At 37.6% G+C, this 19,211-nt stretch overlaps 3 protein-coding genes across 3 annotated transcripts; 2 read left to right on the top strand and 1 right to left on the bottom strand.

Annotated features, from left to right (window-relative positions):
• Positions 1–1,498: 1,498 nt before the first annotated feature.
• LOC113145506 (trypsin-3) lies at positions 1,499–6,091 on the bottom strand. Its single transcript, XM_026332322.1, has 5 exons — positions 6,037–6,091; positions 3,817–3,976; positions 2,504–2,645; positions 2,111–2,377; positions 1,499–1,674 (listed from the first exon to the last, which is right to left on the bottom strand). The coding sequence occupies exons 1-5, from the start codon at positions 6,089–6,091 to the stop codon at positions 1,504–1,506; spliced, it is 795 nt and encodes a 264-aa protein (XP_026188107.1). The 3' UTR covers positions 1,499–1,503.
• Positions 6,092–8,582: 2,491 nt separating this feature from the next.
• LOC113145507 (trypsin) lies at positions 8,583–11,776 on the top strand. Its single transcript, XM_026332323.1, has 6 exons — positions 8,583–8,613; positions 8,772–8,838; positions 9,033–9,186; positions 9,387–9,525; positions 10,285–10,539; positions 11,621–11,776. Exons 2-6 carry the CDS (start codon positions 8,772–8,774, stop codon positions 11,774–11,776), a joined length of 771 nt encoding a protein of 256 aa, XP_026188108.1. The 5' UTR covers positions 8,583–8,613.
• A 1,268-nt stretch (positions 11,777–13,044) lies between these two features.
• Positions 13,045–18,202, top strand: pink1 (PTEN induced kinase 1). The gene is made up of 8 exons (XM_026333491.2): positions 13,045–13,497; positions 14,214–14,495; positions 14,597–14,700; positions 14,812–14,994; positions 15,161–15,324; positions 15,432–15,559; positions 15,944–16,174; positions 16,922–18,202. Exons 1-8 carry the CDS (start codon positions 13,144–13,146, stop codon positions 17,252–17,254), a joined length of 1,779 nt encoding a protein of 592 aa, XP_026189276.1. The 5' UTR covers positions 13,045–13,143; the 3' UTR covers positions 17,255–18,202.
• The last annotated feature ends 1,009 nt before the right edge of the window (positions 18,203–19,211 follow it).

The raw sequence follows: 19,211 nt of genomic DNA, 5'->3' as shown, positions 1-19,211 counted from the left end.
CAATAATGGCATTACCAACACATCGTGAAAAGGACTTATCGATTCAAACACCTTGTAGAATCCATTCCTAAAAGTCTCCGCTCAGAAGCAAAAAGAGTTAACAAGCCTCTGAGCTAAAAAAAAAAAAGAAAGAAAGAAAAAAGCAAGATGGGGTGATCGGTAATTTAATAAGGTGTAAAAAACAAGAAAACTGCAGTTCATAACACCGTTTTATGACACAGCTTCATTCTCTCTTTAACCTTCTTCCATGCATTTATACAACTCTCACACTTAAAAGTGCTTTATGCATATTACTAGGTTTAAAACACTACCAGTCCATAAATAAACCATGTAAAATTGGCAGTAATCGTTTACTTACTAATGAAAACAAACAACAGCTGCCCTGGCTTCCTCCACCATTCACACGCATTATATGTCTGCATTCAGTAACATCAGAGTGGGTCAAAAGCATGAATTTTACCATTTGATGTTTCGTTTTGCAATCCAAATAAATAAACCCACATACAATGCTTGCCCTACAGCTGAACCAATGTTGTGGCCTGAAAGAAAGTCATTTTTTATTGTTTTATTAATCAAATTCATTGTTAGCGCTTTTTGTCATTAGTGGAAAATTCCTATGACAGTTTGCTAGACCCTTCAGGGAACGTTTTTATCTAACTGTGTCCAAACCACGCACTTCACTTTGCAATAATGTAAAAAAAAAACAAACATCAGCTAGTCTTTATATTTGAATGTTGCTTAGTTTAAACAATGTAAGCTTCAAAAAGCTGGGATTTTTTGCAGGGCTGCTGTGTTGGATTGCATGGTATTTGTAGTTGTTGTGTCTATCGTCCCTACATGAACAATGAATACAAAAATGATTTGTCATGTTGCGTTTGTGAGTACAACCGCTTACAGCATTTCAGATTGTTCTTTGTGAGGTTTTGAAAGCTATTGATTTTGGACAGTTTAAGCAGTGATATGGCACCTAATGTGGTCAGTAGCACTGTGTGCCTTTTTACCAGAGTGATGTTGGTTGTTTATTTGAAATGCTTAAACAGACCAACAACAGACATAGTAAATATTCATGCTTTAAAACTTAAACAAATAGTTTGACATTTTGGGAAATGTGCTTATTTCCTTTCTCATCCAGTGTGAGATTAACTAGCACATAACCTTGTAAATTTTACACTTTGTACATATTAAACAAGATATACTATGTTAACATTTTTACCTTTTTGTAGAGCCAGGCTAGTTGTTGTTTTCAGTTTTAATGCCAAGCTAAGCTAACCACCTACCTACAGTGGTTGTAACTTCATCTTTAGCTTACAGAAATGAGAGCAGTGTTAATTAATTTATCTCTTGGCAAGAAAACAAATAAGTGCATTTCCCTAAATTTTGAACTATTCCTTTAACATGTGTACAAATAATAAAATGAACATATACATCTACTCAAAGCAGGCTAAACCGAAATAATGGACCTGAAGCCTTCAGTGAGTGTTATGTCTTCCTCAACACTGGGTATTAGTCTTTGTTACACCTGCTGTAGTAGCTAAATATGGTGCTGTCTATCCACCGGCGAAACTTGGACACAGCAGTGTAGACTCCAGGAAACTGAGCATCAGCACAACCTCTCCCCCAGGACACCACGCCATAGAGCCGACCTTCACATACAAGAGGGCCCCCAGAGTCCCCCTGAAACAGCACAAAAGAAACACCACAGTTCGTATTATCAACCAGTTGCCTGAAAAGACAACAACGAATTGATCTGGTGAATCCAAACCAAATGTGCTTTAATCTGCTTCTGAAAATAGTCCCTAAAAACAAAATTTGCTTCTGTTTAAGTAACATTTTCTTACAACTGTGTCCAGCTCAGAAAATGTAGGTTTTTTAAAAAAAACACACTACACATTTGTAAACATTTTATGCGGCTAAAAATGTGCCAGAGAAATTAGGAAAAAATGACAGACAAACACAAGATGGAGATTTGTTTGTTTAATGGGAATTACTACATCATACAAAAACATGCAACTATATTACAGAATCATTTGGATGCCCCTTGAGTAGTCTGAAATAGTGTCCCATTTTAAAACTTTAATTTGAACAGCTATACACTGCATAAAACTCTTACCTGACAGGCATCCTTTCCACCAGTACTGTAACCAGCACAGAGCATGTTTTCTGTGATATCACCGTTGAAGGACTCACTGCTGTTGCATCTTTGTGTGGAGACAATGGGGAGCTTGACAGTGCGGAGGGTGGAAGGGATTTGACTTCCGCTGGGGCTGGTGTACCCCCAGCCTGACACCCGACACAAACTGCCCTCCACTATGGAGGCACCCTGCCTAGGCAGCAGAGCAATGGAAACGTAGCTGTTTAGGTAGACCGGTGCCCTTAGCTAGAGAGATATATAATAGTGCACAATGATCAGCAACAGACTTGCTAAAAAGGTGAGTAAAACTCATAGTCACAGATGAACCAGCAAAGTAAATCCAGCAGAAAGCCAGCAGTTTGCTTACTGTACCTTAATAAGCATAATATCATTGTTGTTGGTGGTGCTGTTGTACTCTGGGTGGGGTACCAAAAGCTGGGGCATGATTTCTTGCTCTGTGCCTTCATAGATGGTTAGAGAGTAGTCTCCTGCTATTATCATCATTTTGCTTAACCTGCAGATATAAAAATCAAATTAAAATCAAGGTGTACTGGCAGTACACCAACTACCAAAGTGGTTCAGTTTAATATTCAAGGAACAGGACATATTTGAAAATATTGTACACTTATTCAGATGTAGTTTTAAAGGGAGACCTGAGCATATAAAAGGTAGTACAATATGATGTTAAAAATATGGCAAATACTTAACAATAATTTGCATTAGAACAGTAAACAGTAAAACATACAATGGCACTATAAATATGAATGAGTTCACTAAATAAGTAAATATACTATGAACTGTTTAATTAGATTCCATATCTTTGCTGTTTTAAAATAAAAGTTTTGTTTTTTTTTCTGAGTGAGATGTAAATGATATGTGCCATAGACCTTTCACACAAAAGAAATTTTAAAATGTGACAGTTGGACAGGCAGGTGTAAATATAAAAAGATTAAAAAGGATGTCTGAAATACATTTAGCTCCTGATGTTTTCTGTGCATGATGCAAAAAAGCAAAAGTATTTTGTCAAAAAGAGCTTTACTTTAACTGAAAGGTACATTTGAACAGTTGCAAATGACTATTATTTTCATTTATGATTAATCTGAGGGGGTTGTCCTTGATCTGTCCACCAATTGTTCAGTCTAGACAATGTTAATAAACAGTGAAAATGTACAATGTGACGTTTTCAGATATTGTGTTTTGTAGCTAACAGTGCAAAACCCAGAGAGAATTAGCTTATATTGATATAACAGAAACAAAAGTGGCAAATCCTGACATTTGAGAAGCTGGAACACAAAATGGCTGGAGTTTCTTCAACAATGTTTTCAATTTTCTGTTGGTTTCATAAGTATTCACTGCAAATATCATACCAACATGTGAATTGCCTGATACATCCATTAACACTAACATAAATAATATAAACAAATAGTAATGGTTTTTGTGGACAGTGATGTGTGGTGACTGATACGGAAGCAGAACTTGACAACAGTTGATAACACTGAAAATCTCGTATGTACGTATTTACACACACAGAAGTGAGTGAGGTCATTGTGTGTCAAATCAGGACACAAAGTTGTTCAGTCTGATATGAGGTTTATTTTACCGCCTTATCAAGTTGTGTTTCTGCCTGTGGTTATGTAACATTTATGTTCAACAGAGGTGCATCAAAAGAAGCAAAATCAGCTCACCCTTGGTCACAGTGTGCTGCTGTGATTACCCAATACTTATTTATCAAGGCGCCCCCGCAGAAGTGCTGACGCTCAGTTGTCTGTATCGACACAATGTATTTGATTGAATGTGGAACTGGTGCATATCCTCCCACTATACGTTGCTGTGCAATGTCTAGACCTGTGACACACCCACAGAAGGAAGCAGAGATAAAGATGAAGCTGAGATTGCATTTAGAGGGAGAAACACATACTGTATAACAATCCATAACCTTTGTGAGCAAACCACGCTGAGCTAACACAGCTGTTGTTTTATTACTGCAGCTGCAGCATCAGCAAGAACAAGCCAAGTCATAAAAAAACAACACAGGACTTTACTGCACAGATGCCTCTGGCTTAGCAGATCAATAAAAAACAATCTTATCTCTGAGGTACGTTGATTCACAGATGAGACATATGATTCGAAACAACCTACTGATTTGATCCTACACAGCAGTGGTGCTGTGTAGTACATTTACAGTGCAAATACTGCACTTCAACAACTGAAGATATTTTATTTATTTCATTTCATACTGTTCCAGTACGGTCCTGTGGAAAACTGTTCATTTTATTCCACTCTACGTATTTGTATAGTTTTACATACAAAACATATGATAAGCCTAAAAAGACATTAAAATGAAACTACACATATTCAGGAGTATATATAATAGCTAAAACTACATCCACCTTGATCAATTAAAATTACTAACACGCTACTTAAACTTGGTTGAATATAATAATCAAATGATATAATGTATTTGACTATGCTGTAGTAACACTTACAGGAGGTAATTTTCTGAATCATGAATTATGAATTTTTTGAACTGCTCAGAATCAGTACTATAACACAATGTTGTATAATTAGTAAGGTAATATAACTACAATTTTAGTGAGTGATGTGTAATTAGTAATTCATTAAAGAAACTTTCTCAGCATTGCTTAGGACTCAATACATTTGCTTCTAGACCACTTTGTGCCAAGGATTAAGTATTACCCCATCAGAATTGCATTCCTGGGTGTGTGCAGCAGGCTTTGACACAACACACCTTTGTACTGCAAAATACAATTTCCTCATCAAACATGAAATTGACCCATATATCTTCTCTTTGTTTTCTCCCAGCTGTTTCCATTTCATTATAGTTTAAGTGAATAAATGAGCTGTGAAAACTCAACACATTTTAAAATCTCTGAAGACGTGAGGGGTGTTGAATTCATGGCCTCAGTATTTTGTCAAATCCTGGGTCCCAGAGTATCTACACTCTGAACATTAGAAACATTTTGTCTAAAACCCACAGTGCACCTCAAAGTGGCTGCGAGTCACTTCATCCACAGAAATGGCACCAGGGTGGAAATAATGGCCTCTCATTGCAATCCAAGATATTGAGACCAATTTAAAATTAGCAGCAGTGGTGTGAATCTAGAGCAAAATGTTAACTCTATACAGTGAGATGAGCACATAAGCCGTTAGCTGCCACTAAACCAAACAACTCTAATTCATATTACGGTCCAAGGTCAAATAAAAGGTAGAAAAATAAAAAGTGTTCACTACCCAACATGGGATAAAAGGTAGCTCTGTTTAATCCCAGATTCTACACCTGTTCGAGATGTTTATCAGAATCCCCTTTCATGTGACATAATTGCCAGGCACAAAAGGGGGTGTTGGTCATAATTACTTACTGTTTAGTGGTTAGTGTTCATATGTTGTTCCTTGGGTTTCAAATTTTTGATGAAAATTTCATTTCAAAAGAAATCACTACAGAAGATTTAACAGTGGAAAACTGAATTATTCCTTACAAATTTTGAATAATCATTCTACCCCCATTCTGCAGCTAACATGTCATCATCTTTTCCATTCGTATAGGTGCTTTGCAATGTATACCTGAATTCTTTTTTCCCCATTACTCTGCTGGTGTGATTATGATTTAAAACATGAAGTGAGTCACATTTTTGCGACAAAAAAACCCCATCAGAACTGCCATATTTTAAAACCATGTTCTCAAAAACATTTCACCCATGGAAACAGATTCAATTTATGAAACCCCAATCTGTGACTACGCTGTTTTTCAGGGTGTTAGACAACAAAGCATGCATCCCAACTTTCTTGTCATTCTAACCCAGAGGATTAACTTCACTTAATGCCCTTTCATCTACACATAAATGAACTCCAAGATAAAGAAATCCAAGATAAAGAAGCTTACTTACAATTTACAGCCAGGACTTCCAACAGTATACAAAGCAGTAAGGATGGCAGGCCCATAGTGAGCCAACAGGAAGAGCAGTCTGTGCACACACAGAGGCTTCAACTGTGTGCTACCTGTCTAACGTTAATGGGAAGGCATTGTACCTGCATTCTCGGGTTTCTTATAGTTCTTATTTCCGTTTCCATGGTCACCTCCTTGTCCTGGACCAATATATAATTGAAGCTTTCCCAGCACGGCCCCTCACCTCTTCCTCGATTTACTAAGCTATCCTGTCCATTTTTTGTGTGATCACCTAGTTTATCTTGGATACATCTACTGTCACATAAGAGTTGAAAGATGTACTGTGTTATTATCTTATCATCATGTAATGCTAGGATCTGCCCTGATGTGTTAGCCCCATCACCTATGTCTAATATTTGACATATTTCAGCTTGTGATTGAAGCTTTCAGTATGGATCAAATGGGCTTCTGTCAGTGTTCTGTAGCATTTAATGATTATACAGTCTCTCTTCATTGATTTGCCCAGAAAGGATTAATGAAGGTATTGACTGACTGACAAGCAACTGTTTTTGTATGAGGCCAGGTCGAGCGAGCACTCCTACTCCACATCTATTCAAGAGCCGGGTGTCATTAAAAATGGAGCATGGCTCAGGCAGGTCTCCTCACTGCTGCCTTTTCTCTGTGGAGTTCCTGACCTCAGCTGGCTAATAGCCTGTCTGTTGCCCTCACTACTACTGATAGCTATAGCCAGGCTCAAAGTGCCCCTTTCATCCCCTGAGTGCTGGCCCTTGCCTTTTTTCCACATGGCCCACTCCTCAGTCCAAGTGCTGTCATTACTACACACGGCTGCTAGCTCCCTGTTCTCACATTCATTTGTCTGACCCTGGATTGAAAAGTCTTTGCAATATATCACAAACTACACTGCTCTAAATCAGAACTGTCCTCTCTGTTTTAATATGGCCACTCACTCTAAAATTACCAGCTGATTGGAGATATAAGCCTTTCTTGTTTTAAGTTAAGAAGCTACATAGGTCTAAATATAATATAACAAATTATTCATAAATATTTTGCATTTATTTGGTATACAGTCTAGTTGGAATATTGATTGAATTTATTAATTAAGTCATAATTTATAAATGCTGCTTGTAGCTTGTAGTTTTTAAAAAAGGAGTTTTGCAATAAACTAAAAACATAAAACATAATGAAAAAAATGTCATAATAATGAGCTGTAATTTTAAAGATCTGTTTCACAATTTCATGGTAATATAAAATTGTGTATTTATTTAAATAATGTGTGTTTTTATACAAACAATTAGTTATTAGTTATAACATAATGTTTTATTTATTTATTTATTGAACTATGAACACTGTGGGGTTCCATAATGAGGAACCACTTAGTAACTGCTCATTATGATGTATCGTTTTACATGGGGTAAAAAAAGACTAGCTAATGATTAAGTAATGAGGGATGACAAAGTAGTTTTTTGTTTGTACTGCTCAGTGGCAGATTCAGGGTTAATGAGGACAGTCTCATGAAGAACGTCATCATTATTCCATTTCCCAGATACTTATGAACTAATCATTACATACTGATTCATTAATATAGTATCTTCCCGTCTGTTCTCCAGTAACTCATTTACTACTAGGTGGTCTTTGATTTGGAATTGTTCAGGAACTACTTATTGATGATTTATTAATTATCGGTCCCATTACATATCATTTTATAGCATGTTACCAGTCAATTCTAAACTGCTTGAACAGTGGATGCTTTATATGCAGAGTTATAACTGTTAATATGCATTTATCAACACAAGAAATGCCCTGATCTTACACAACTACATTATAGGCTTATTGAAAACAATATTTTTATACTGCACATGAACACTACATAGAGTACTAAAGCAGTGTCACCATCTGATTGAATTTTTTAAAATTGTTTATCAGCACCATATAATTTTGTTACTGCTCCAACAGCACAGATGTCTCAGCAGTGATTCTCGACCAAACATTATGCAATTCATTTTGGGCAAAAGATCTTCAGTTACTATTATGTGTTATTTTACAGGTCAGAGAAGAACCATTGTGATGAATCCATGAGATTATGCACTTGTGTGTACAGTAGAACCATGACAAGTGTGTAGTTTATAGCCTATATTGTAATAGAGAGAACAGGAGAGTGTATATAAATACTGCATCATTAATAGCCACCTAATACTTCCTCCATCCATCCATCATCTATACCCGCTTATTCCTTAACCAGGGTCACAGGGATCTGCTGGAGCCTATCCCAGCTCTCTTTCGTGTGGAAGGCATTCCCATCTTAGATAGGTTCATATCCTAAGGTGCAAGTAAAAAAATAGAGCTAAGAAATAATAAAACAAGAGAACACCTTAGCTTTGTCTATAGTAGGTCAGTTTCATTGTTGCAACATGAGACGGTTCTAGTACAAAACATGACAAAAAGTTAAATCAAACAAAAGATTTCAGTATGGGTAGAGTTACATTATAAAAGGCAACAGGAGAACATTGATCCCTCCAGTCGAAGATTCTCTGGAGTTTGCTGTGTTTGGACTTAACTGGTAAGTAAAATGTGAATCTGACTGGATTTAATAATCAGTATCTAAAGGGTCTGTTTGTATTTCAGGATAAGATGAGAAATTTAATTTTTTTTTAAAAACCAGATATTTAGTGTACTATTTACAAATGCTGTTGTTAAAGTTATGTGCTTCCATTACAGATGATAATCAAAAATATGGGTCTACTGCGAAGTTCTACTTTGTTACTTTTAGCTTTATCAGTAACAGGTAAGTTCTTCAGGCTTTTCCATTTTAATTCCTGAGTATATGCTAAGAACTATGATATCCTAAACTGTATAGAGTGTTGACCATACTGAAAAAGCCTTTAATCACACAACAAAACAGTTTTTACAAACCAAGTTTATTATCATCCAGAAGAAAGTCTAAATGCCTGACTCTCTGCCTGCACTCACTATCCATAGAGACATATGCAGCAAGGATCATTGGGGGTCAGGAGGTTGTGCCATACTCCATTAAATATCAGGCATCCCTGCAGACTGACAAAGGGGAACACTACTGTGGAGGGACCTTAGTGCACTCACAGTGGGTGGTGTCTGCTGCCCACTGCTGGAGACCGTAAGTACTGACACAAGAAATTACAGATTAAAGTACACAGCAATGCAGATTGATGTTTTGAGAAGAGTTAAAATGTTATAATAACTGACTGTGTTATATATAATAAGGGACGCATGTTTTTGTAACAGCATGAAACTTTACTGTATTCAACAATTAGAGAGTAAATTGTTAAGCACCTTATGTTTGGGCTTGGCCCTCAGGAGCACTTTGATGAAGGTGGTGTTAAGTGAACACAGCCTGACCACAGTAGAGGGATTTGAGCAGGTCTTCAATGTCTCAAAGATATATGTCCACAATTACAACTACAAGACGTTCAACAATGACATCATGCTCATTAAGGTAAGCAGTAGTGTAGTAATATAAAACATAGTCAATAGGCAAAGCGGGCAACTGCACAGGGGCCACAGGTTCACTACATATTATTTAGGTCGACATAATTTAAATAATCATTAATAATTCAGAAGTTCTACAATAATAATTGTAGAAGGAACAAGTTTTAATACCTACATTTTTTATTTAATGTTTATAAGAATTATATTTCGTAAAGTTTGTTTGTTGTAAAGTATTTAATCATTTTTTCTGTAACACAGCAATTCTCAGCTAAAGTTCTCACTGGAGACCTGTAAGGCTGCAATCAATATTAATCAATAAATCTGGCAATTATTTCCTTTAATATTTGATTGTTCATTCTTCACATTGTTAGAAAACTGTGAAAAATGCCTATCACTACTCCCTGAAGCCAAAGTTAACATATTTATAGGAAATGAAACATAACATAGGAAAGGAAAAACAGCACATTTGAGAAGCTGTTACCTGCACACCTTTAGCAATTTTTGCTTAGAACTGACTCAAGCAAGTAATCACTAATCAAAATTGCAAGTTAATTTTTTGTCATCTGCCTAATCAATTATTCAACTAAACATTACAGCTGTAGAGTAGTGGAGGGTGTCTGTGGGCCTGGAGAAACAATTAAAGTGCCATATAAAGAGGGCAGTAGGGGCACAACAATAAATATTTGTTGTTCTCATCTGATAAGTGATGCAGTTGCTTGGTGAGCATCTCACAGATGTGGTGTCATAACTTTGGTTGGTGCCACAGCTGAGTGACCCAGCAGTGCTGAATGCCAATGTCCAGCCGGCTGACCTCCCAGACGATAACACCCCTCCACTTACTGAAGATGTCTGCACAGTGAGTGGCTGGGGTGTGACGCAGGTTTACAGCATCAACCTTTCTCCTGTCCTCCGTGCTGTGGATGTGAGGATACAGCCTTACTGCTCTTATTACTACTGGGGCAGGATCACCCCAAACATGCTGTGTGCTGGATTACGAATGGGTGGCAAAGATTCTTGCCAGGTATGTTTTTTGTTTTGTTTTTATTTTTGTGTTCCATGCTTTAATTAATACCTAGTATTTGACATAATATTGACTTTTACAGTATAGTATGTATTATTTTTAACATCAAAATTTGCATTTTTTGCTCTTCATGCTGTATTGCATGCTTCTGTATTCCATACAAAATTGTCTTGTAGTGCAAACTAACATTAGTAGATCCCTTTTGTTATTATTGATAATGCTACTCTGCTGATGTTTTGCAAGTATAGCATTCAAGTTTAGTTTAGTGTGTTAGTATGTTAACTTTTACTAATTAGGACTAAACAAACAGCTAAGGCTGATGGGAGAATATTACTTAAAATTAACTTGTCATAAACAAAAGTAAAGAATAAATATTATGTTTGACCTGAGCAGCGAACACAATTTCAGTTCAGAATGGCTGTACTAAATTTTACCGCTAACAGAACACTCATTTTTGTGACATCTCCCTAACAAACAAACAAACAAAAAAAAAAAAGATCCTAGATACTACATCCTGGCACTACAAGAAAAGTCCTGGGGCCACCAAACGTATTAGACATTAAAGGTGCAATCTGTAAAATGTGAAAGATTTAGCAGGATCAAGTGGTGAAATTGCAGAATTCAACCTTCTGATCACCCCTCACACATCACCTATCCATTTCCTCCCTCGAGGGAGGGAATGGTGGCTGTCACTTTTAAAACAAAACGTGATTCCCTATATACACATAACACACTGAACTTTTAGTGTCTCTACAAAATTTCATGAAACATCAAGTATTTGTGATGAGTTTGCACTTATTTTCTTAAAATGTTCAGGAATCACAGCAGTCCTGCAGCTGTCTTTTTTCCTATGGTTTCTTGTTAATTTTCAAATTTATGCCAAAGGGTGCTCCAAAATCTAATCAGATCATCTACTCCTTATGAAGTACTTGTGGCCTTGAAAATATGAAGTTACATGTTGTTCTTATCATGTTCAAGAATATGTCTACAGTATTGTGATGACAGGAGATAAATAAAGCCAACGAAATAAAGTCCAATAACTAATCCTACAAACCTCTTATATGTCATTTGTCATCCACAGGGTGACTCTGGTGGCCCCCTCATTTGTAATGGCAAATTTGAGGGCATTGTCTCATGGGGTATCAGCTGTGCAAATCCATACTACCCTGGGGTCTACACCAAAGTGAGGAACTACGTGCAGTGGATCAACTGGATTATTGACACTGACATCCCATAAATCGTTGCTATGATCATTGATGATCTAGATTTATTCCTTTTATCTTACATATTTAGATATATAATGAAGTTTCCTGGGAATAAGTTAATATCCTTATAATCCATTGGTTTTTATTGACTTATTGCTCTAATAAAGAAATTAGATACAGGAATAATAATAATAATTTGTATTAGCATTAACTGATATGTAGTTTAAATCAGTAACACTGACACCTTTTTTAAACTTCATATTGAATCATGAGACTATTTGAAAGCTGTCACTCAAAATGATGAATCCACAGAGCATTATCACCAGATGCTGCAGTTTCATGCAGTCATTTAACCCACTGTAGGTATAAAAATATTGACTGATGCAGCTGTGAAGACATCAGACCAGTGATGCATTTGATATTACCATACGTACTGAATGGATAATATATTTCTCTTATGATAATGGTTGTCTGTGCATGCTTTAAGCTATCTCTTGTCTTGCCTTTAGAAATAAAAAAGCCAATAAATTTGATTCTCACAAGCTGAATCAGTAGCATTTGTGTGGAAAGCAGAGGACAAATGGGTAAAAAAAAATGTGTTCAAAAACGAGGACTCTTATGGAGCCAAGACAGTGACAACTAAACTTGGACACTGAAAAATACATTTTGCCAATGATATAAAAAAAAGAACATTTGGCACTGGAAACAAAAACAGTAAAAAAAATAATTAAAATTTTTTTAAAAAGCATTCATAGTGAAAACTCTTACAATCTTTTTGTTGATGTAAGTTTTTTTCAATGCCAAGTTATTTTTTTCTGGATAAATCTTCTGATTTTCAGTCAATGCCAGTATTTTTCAATGCCAAAGTCATTTATTTATTGTTTGTGTCCAGTGGATTTCCCTCAACCACTCTTTGTGCTTGATTGATTTTTGTGCACGACATGACATGAACGGTGGTTTTACCAATTTGAGGTAGGGCTCATGGACGCTTCTGTCAGTAAATGGCATTGTTGTGTTTTTGTGATTGACTGTACATTGAATGATTGACTGATCAGGATGATGACAATCTGTGCATGAAGTTTGATACATCGTTTCTGCTTTTAAATTTTATTTTTCAATGAAAATTAATTTCTCCATTCATTGATCAGTTCTTTGTTATATACATAATGCCATACAATTGTGAAAATTGATGATTTCCAAGTGCCCAATGCCATCAGTTTTCATGAAGTGAGGTGTATTTATGGGAAATAAGAAAAGTTAAAAGCCGTAGCCGAGGGATGTCTGGTCGCGCATGCTCAGTATCGTCTGTTTTGTTTTTGCACCAGTCACCTTGTTGGAACAGCTGAGGACTGACTGACGCACTTCCAAAGCAGCTTCATTTACCTCTCGGGGGTAAATTATGTCTGTGAAACATGCCATTTACCGGGGGCTGGAGTTAGGCCGGTCAGTCCTTCAGCTTGGTCTCAAATCCGGTGGCCGATTCGCAGCAAAGCTCCGAGCTGAGCGTTTTCGTGTAGGCCCATCGGTCCGCACCGCTCAGCCTCAGGCTTTCCTGCCGTCTCGGTACCGGTATTACCGCACCTCTCTGAAGGGCCTGGCAGCTCAGCTTCAGTCCGCTGCCTTCAGGAGGAGGTTCACCGGCGGGTCCCCGCGAAACAGGGCCGTGTGTTTGGCTTTCGGTCTCGGTGTGGGGCTCATCGAGCAGCAGCTTGAGGATGACAGGAAAACTGCGGCGACATGTGAGGAGATCCAGGTATAGTACTCCCAAATAAACTGCTGTCCTGTGTCCCGCACGTCATTACACTGCTCGGGAACACGTCCTTCACTTAAGTTTGCTTTTTATATGATACTTATGATTTAGCTGGCAACGATTTGTTGTTTGTTACTTTTTGTAATTTTACATGCAAAACATAACTATAATTTACTATATAGCTTGTAAAATGTTGGTAACTCATCATTTACCTGCAACAATAAATTACTAGGTGCATGTTAATACATCAGTAAGAATAATCCAGTATTATAATTTATGTTGTAATAGAACCTGTACGTTCATTTAATATATGAGATTATTTTGCTCATGTATGCACACATTTTAATGCTAGACATTTTCTTACAATTAAACAAAATGTACTAAAGTTGTCCACCATCTTTACACTAATCCTGTCTGTTTTCCTCCTGCTACTAACAGAATGATGTTTTTATAGTCATTGCTCTTGAAGTTTGCCCAAAATCATGTAATTGACAGTGCAGAAATCAAACAAACCATAGCTCCTCCTGGATATTTAAATTGATTTTTTTTTTTAAAAATATATATACAAATTAGTAATGTTTATTTACCAAAAAAGCTCTAATACAATGTGTGGTTACTGTTTGTTGTTCTCTGACAGAACCTGTTTCCCCTCTCCTGGCTGAAATAAGTCTGGACATACAGATAACTACTTTTCTGTTTCCTAAACAATATTTCTGCAGGCTGTGTTCAGGAAGAAAAGATTCCATGGCCCTCTGAAGCCATTCACCTCTGGATATAAATTGGAGGATTACAGGATTGGGAAGCAGATTGGGAAAGGCTCCAATGCAGCTGTGTATGAGGCTGCAGCTCAGTTTGCTCCTTCAACGGAGAGTGACACTGAGAAGAAGTGCTCCCAGGTGCAGCTGAGAGAAGACAAAGAGGAAGTGGAGACTGCTCGATCGCTGACATGCTGCTCACTAAAAAGCTTCCCTATGGCTATCAAAATGATGTGGAACTTTGGGGTGGGTATCCTACAGCACTGTTGACTCCTCAACATTTTAGATAGCAAAACAGCTGTCAATCACACTTCAGTGCTGACTTGTTTGATGCCATTTGTTTGCAGGCAGGTTCATCCAGCGAAAATATATTAAAATCTATGTCACAGGAGTTGGTGCCAGCCCACCCACTGGCCTTAAAACGTGAAAAAGAACAAATCACCCTTGATGGGTAAGTTCCACAGCTGCACAGCTTTCATTCTTCTTTACTAGCGCTGGAATGTTGAGCAGTGAGTTGTAAAGATGCTTATGAATACCTGTAATCTCCCCTCTCTACACACAGACAATTTGGAATTCTGCCTAAAAGAGTGTCAGCGCACCCTAATGTGATCAGAGTGTACAGGGCTTTCACAGCAGATGTCCCATTGCTACCAGGTGCCCAAGAAGAGTATCCAGATGTACTGCCAGCAAGGCTTTACCCTGCCGGTCTGGGCAACAACCGCACTCTTTTCCTGGTCATGAAGAAGTAAGCCCTGCCTTCCTCATCGTGAAATCTCATACAGCATGGAAACTAAAATGCTTTGAAAACAAATGTTACTGCCTGCATTTAAGCAGTTTATATGAGAAAACCAAAGGCATCCAGATCAGTTTTTGCAGATAGCACTAGCAGCCCATCTTCTTCTGTGCCATAGCTATCCCTACACACTGCGACAGTACCTTGAAGAGTCCACACCAGGCCGCAGGCAGGGCTCTCTGATGATGCTGCAGCTGCTTGAGGGTGTCGATCATCTTTGCAGACAGGGTGTCGCTCACAGAGATCTCAAATCAGACAACGTTCTGCTGGAGTTTGACTCAGGTCAGAAATGGTTGAGTTAGCAAGAAGATAAAAATGTGTTCAGTATTTGATTGCATCAGTTAAAATGAAAATAGAACATTAAAATGTAAGATTTTGCTTTTATGCAGATGGTTGCCCTCGTTTAGTGATTAGTGACTTTGGCTGCTGCCTGGCCCAGAGAGATTCCAGTCTACAGCTGCCCTTCAACACCATATGGGTTAGCAGAGGAGGGAATTCCTCCCTTATGGCACCTGAGGTAGGCTTAACCAGCTCTAAATTATTAAGTATTAAGAATGTCCAGTGGTTGCTGAGCCATTTCTTCATTGTCCATTTCTAACTTATACTACATTATGTTAACAAAGAAGCAGAAGATCACCACGGTAGAGAGTGAGAGTGTTCAAGAGACAAATGGGATGTTGGAGATGATGGGAAATAAAAAATACCCATCAAAACCACTTTCAATGATGTTTCTCCCCATGGTCATGACCATTGGTGGCATAAACTCAAATCATAAGTGGCATAAATTGCAAAGACTGTGATGAATACAGAATCACACAAAACGAAGTCTGACACACATAGAAAGTTGTTTTTCTGAAAACAACTGTAATAATCAAACTCATTATGATGTTTATAACCAAAGGTGGCCACTGCAGTTCCAGGATGTAGTGTGGTAATTGACTACAGCAAGGCTGATGCCTGGGCTGTGGGTGCCATCTCGTATGAGATTTTTGGACAGCATAACCCGTTCTATCGAGCAGTGGGGCTGGAGAGCAGGCGTTACCAGGAGAAGCAGCTTCCTCCTTTGCCCTCCAGTGTTCCAGCTGATGTGCAGTTAGTCATCCGATTACTTCTGAGGAGGAACCCGAGCAAGGTATTACAGCAAGTGTGAAGGATTTGTTTGTGATTCATTTGATCAGACAGGAGAAGTCTTTAAAATGTTACTTTGAAATATTATAAACACAGCAGTGTCATATTATTTTACATTTAATAAGAGAACTTGTAATGTAATGTACCATAACACTCTAAATATCTACAAAAAAAAACAAACCTGCCTGTACTCATGTTTTTTGGTTATTTGAGGGCAGTGCAAGAAGCTAAACAGACCTAACCTGCAATATTATAAAATTCATTTTGATGAATGATGATTATTTACACATCCAGTATACATGGAGTAACTTTAGTATTTACTTAATAAGATGGCTAATATTTTATTACTCTAATGGAAAATTGTAGCCACAACTAACATAAATGTCACATAGCAAACAGCAAATGGTGTAGATAATAATATAATAAAAACATAAATTAATGAAATCTCAAAACTGAACCAAAACTAAAAATCAGGGCAATAGTCATACTGCTCAACAACAGTGCCTAAATCACAATGAGCTAAAAGAGATAGGGAAATAGGTGATTTCTTTTTCCCCCCCTCATCATCATAATAATACTGATTAATGCATCTTTTTATGATTTTAATGATTTTGTAATTACATTGTAGGCTGAACATATAGGTACATTTTACTTTTTGATTGGTCGCATTCCATTATCTTAATTGCACAAGTCTAGCAATAGAGAAGCAAGAATTTTATTTGTCAGACTCATTATTTTTCTTACTCTGTAGCGCCCTAGTGCCCGCGTAGCCGCGAACATGCTACATCTCAGCCTCTGGGGACGAAACGCCCTGGCCAATCAGGACAGCACTGGCATGAAGAAGGTAGCTGATTGGTTGCTGTGCCAGTCTGCCATGGTTCTCCTGAAAGGTTGTGGTGGACCCAGTGGGACCAGCGTGGAGGCAGAGCTTCAGAGGAGCTTCCTGTCTAACCTGGACCTTGAGGACCTGCGCACTGCTGTGGGCTTCCTGCTGTATGGGCATCAGCGTCAGGCCTGCATCGTGTCGGCTAGATCTTCTGTTACTCAAGTCCTTAAGATGGACACACTGGGAGACCTGGACTAACATTTGACTTTATTTCTAATATTTTTAGTCTTATCGTTTACATCTAATGGCTATATAGAAGAGCAAAAGCACTCTACTCTTACACTGCAATACACCACCTGTGACTGTGTGTTCCAGCAGTATGAATTATTAAGGGTTGTAGTTCAGGCATGAGTAGGACTTTGTGTGCTTCTAGTGCCCCTAATGCAAAGTGCGACATGTCTTGTATGCATTGCATCATGGACTATAGGGTCTGCTCTTGGTATCTTTGTCTACTTTACTGACTTTTCTCTTTTTCTTAATGCTGTTTCTCAGTAGCAGCAAATTACATTATGCTAGAAATGCTGTAGTATTTCTGTGGTTGGTGTGAATATCTTATAGAATCTCTAATGCACTTTCTAGATCTTTGCAAGGCAAGACACTGCACTCACACAGTTGTTTTACCTGTGTGAACTGATATGCAGTTCCAGGTGAAGGCCAATGCAAATCGTCTAGATTAAAATTATTATACACTACTAAACAGACTCTATTGTGTAGGGTAAGGTTTAGACATTCATAGGTAACACACAATTTGCATGTCCTTAAGAATCTCTTCAACAGCTGTTTGTGGGTGTGGTGCAAGGATGCAAGCCAAGAAATCACTTATGGATTTTGTTCTTTTTGTGGTGTGCACTTTATGTCCATGTTTGCACTTGCTCAGAGCCACTGTCATGAATTGCTGGTGTTGGTTTGTTGCCAGCTTATGTATAATACCTATTATTTTCTGGTAATTTACTTTGAATTATTTAACTAGAGTCACTTAAACTTACAATATCATAATTTTCAAAATGATTTGTTCTCGTCCACATAATCAGTAGGATACAAGATAAAGAAAGTGTATATTTTAAACTAAAGATAGTGAGGAATATTTTGACTATAGAAAGATTTTTTGGGGGGGTGTTTCAGAATAAAAGCATTTGTCCAAAAAGAGCTAACAGTGACTTTTTTTAAACCCATCTTGTTTCTAATATCTGCGAATAAAGTAAGTTGATGCTAATTTGAAAAATACAAGACAAAAACTTACTTCCTTATTAAAATAATTAATTATAATAAACATGAATCAGACTAACTTTTTGTGTAAACCATTGATACCTCATATGATGACATCTGTTGGGATAGCATTTACTATTTTATGATTGGAGGAGAAATAACCTGTAACTAATAGTAAAATTAGAAGATACGTTTTGGCAAAATAACACACAAATGATCAATTTCCTTTAAAAGAACTTTAGGATGGCCTGAAACATTCCTGAATAAACATTATAGACAAAGATGTCTGTAATGTATTTATTCTCTCCTGTAATGTATTTAGTAACCTTTTGGAAATCAACTGTGCCCTGTTTAACTAGCTTCTTGATATCTTAATACTCCTTCCTACTTTCCCTCTCCCTCAATAGAGGGATGTACTTCATGCCTTACAGGGCTGTACCTCTTTCACCACTGGGTTGATCTGATCACAGCATGGTCTATCTTCAGCCCACATACAGACCCTGTGTGCAGAAGCTTCCTGTTACCACCAGGTCTTTCAGGAAATGGTCACTAGAGGCATTCATTGAGGCATTCATTGAGAGACTGCTCTGAGTGCACAAACTGGGATATACTGCTGGAGGAGCAGGAAATGGACAATGACTTGGACAGGAGAGTCAACATCATCACTGACTACATTCATTTCTGTAGAGACACAGTACTCCTAGTTAGTAAGGTACAGTGCTATTAAACAATAAACCATGACATTAAAGACCTCCTGAACCAAAGAAGAGGGCTTTCCAGGACAGGGATAAGGAGAAGCTGAACAGTATACAACGAGAGCTCAAAAAGACACTAAGAGAGTACAAAAGTTGGAAAAACAGCTGGAGAACAATGACACCGAGGTGTGGAGGGGAGTAAGAAACTGAACAACTCTCTTTGGATGGTGATGTGAATACAGCCAATACCTTCA

This window comes from Mastacembelus armatus, chromosome 7 (genome assembly GCF_900324485.2).
Source record: "Mastacembelus armatus chromosome 7, fMasArm1.2, whole genome shotgun sequence".
NCBI classification, from domain to species: domain Eukaryota; kingdom Metazoa; phylum Chordata; class Actinopteri; order Synbranchiformes; family Mastacembelidae; genus Mastacembelus; species Mastacembelus armatus.
This window is presented reverse-complemented; position numbering and strand designations above follow the sequence as displayed.

What these genes read in the sequence shown, in the direction of transcription:
- LOC113145506 (XM_026332322.1), bottom strand. Translation starts at nt 6,091, where the DNA reads ATGGGCCTGCCATCCTTACTGCTTTGTATACTGTTGGAAGTCCTGGCT. An exon ending in GCAGCACACTGTGACCAAGG is followed by an intron (nt 2,646 to 3,816) that starts GTGAGCTGATTT and finishes TTATATCTGCAG; the next exon opens with GTTAAGCAAAATGATGATAA. An exon ending in ATGATATTATGCTTATTAAG is followed by an intron (nt 2,378 to 2,503) that starts GTACAGTAAGCA and finishes ATATCTCTCTAG; the next exon opens with CTAAGGGCACCGGTCTACCT.
- LOC113145507 (XM_026332323.1), top strand. Translation starts at nt 8,772, where the DNA reads ATGATAATCAAAAATATGGGTCTACTGCGAAGTTCTACTTTGTTACTT. An exon ending in GCTGCCCACTGCTGGAGACC is followed by an intron (nt 9,187 to 9,386) that starts GTAAGTACTGAC and finishes CTTGGCCCTCAG; the next exon opens with GAGCACTTTGATGAAGGTGG. An exon ending in ATGACATCATGCTCATTAAG is followed by an intron (nt 9,526 to 10,284) that starts GTAAGCAGTAGT and finishes TTGGTGCCACAG; the next exon opens with CTGAGTGACCCAGCAGTGCT.
- pink1 (XM_026333491.2), top strand. Translation starts at nt 13,144, where the DNA reads ATGTCTGTGAAACATGCCATTTACCGGGGGCTGGAGTTAGGCCGGTCA. An exon ending in CGACATGTGAGGAGATCCAG is followed by an intron (nt 13,498 to 14,213) that starts GTATAGTACTCC and finishes ATATTTCTGCAG; the next exon opens with GCTGTGTTCAGGAAGAAAAG. An exon ending in GAACAAATCACCCTTGATGG is followed by an intron (nt 14,701 to 14,811) that starts GTAAGTTCCACA and finishes CTCTACACACAG; the next exon opens with ACAATTTGGAATTCTGCCTA.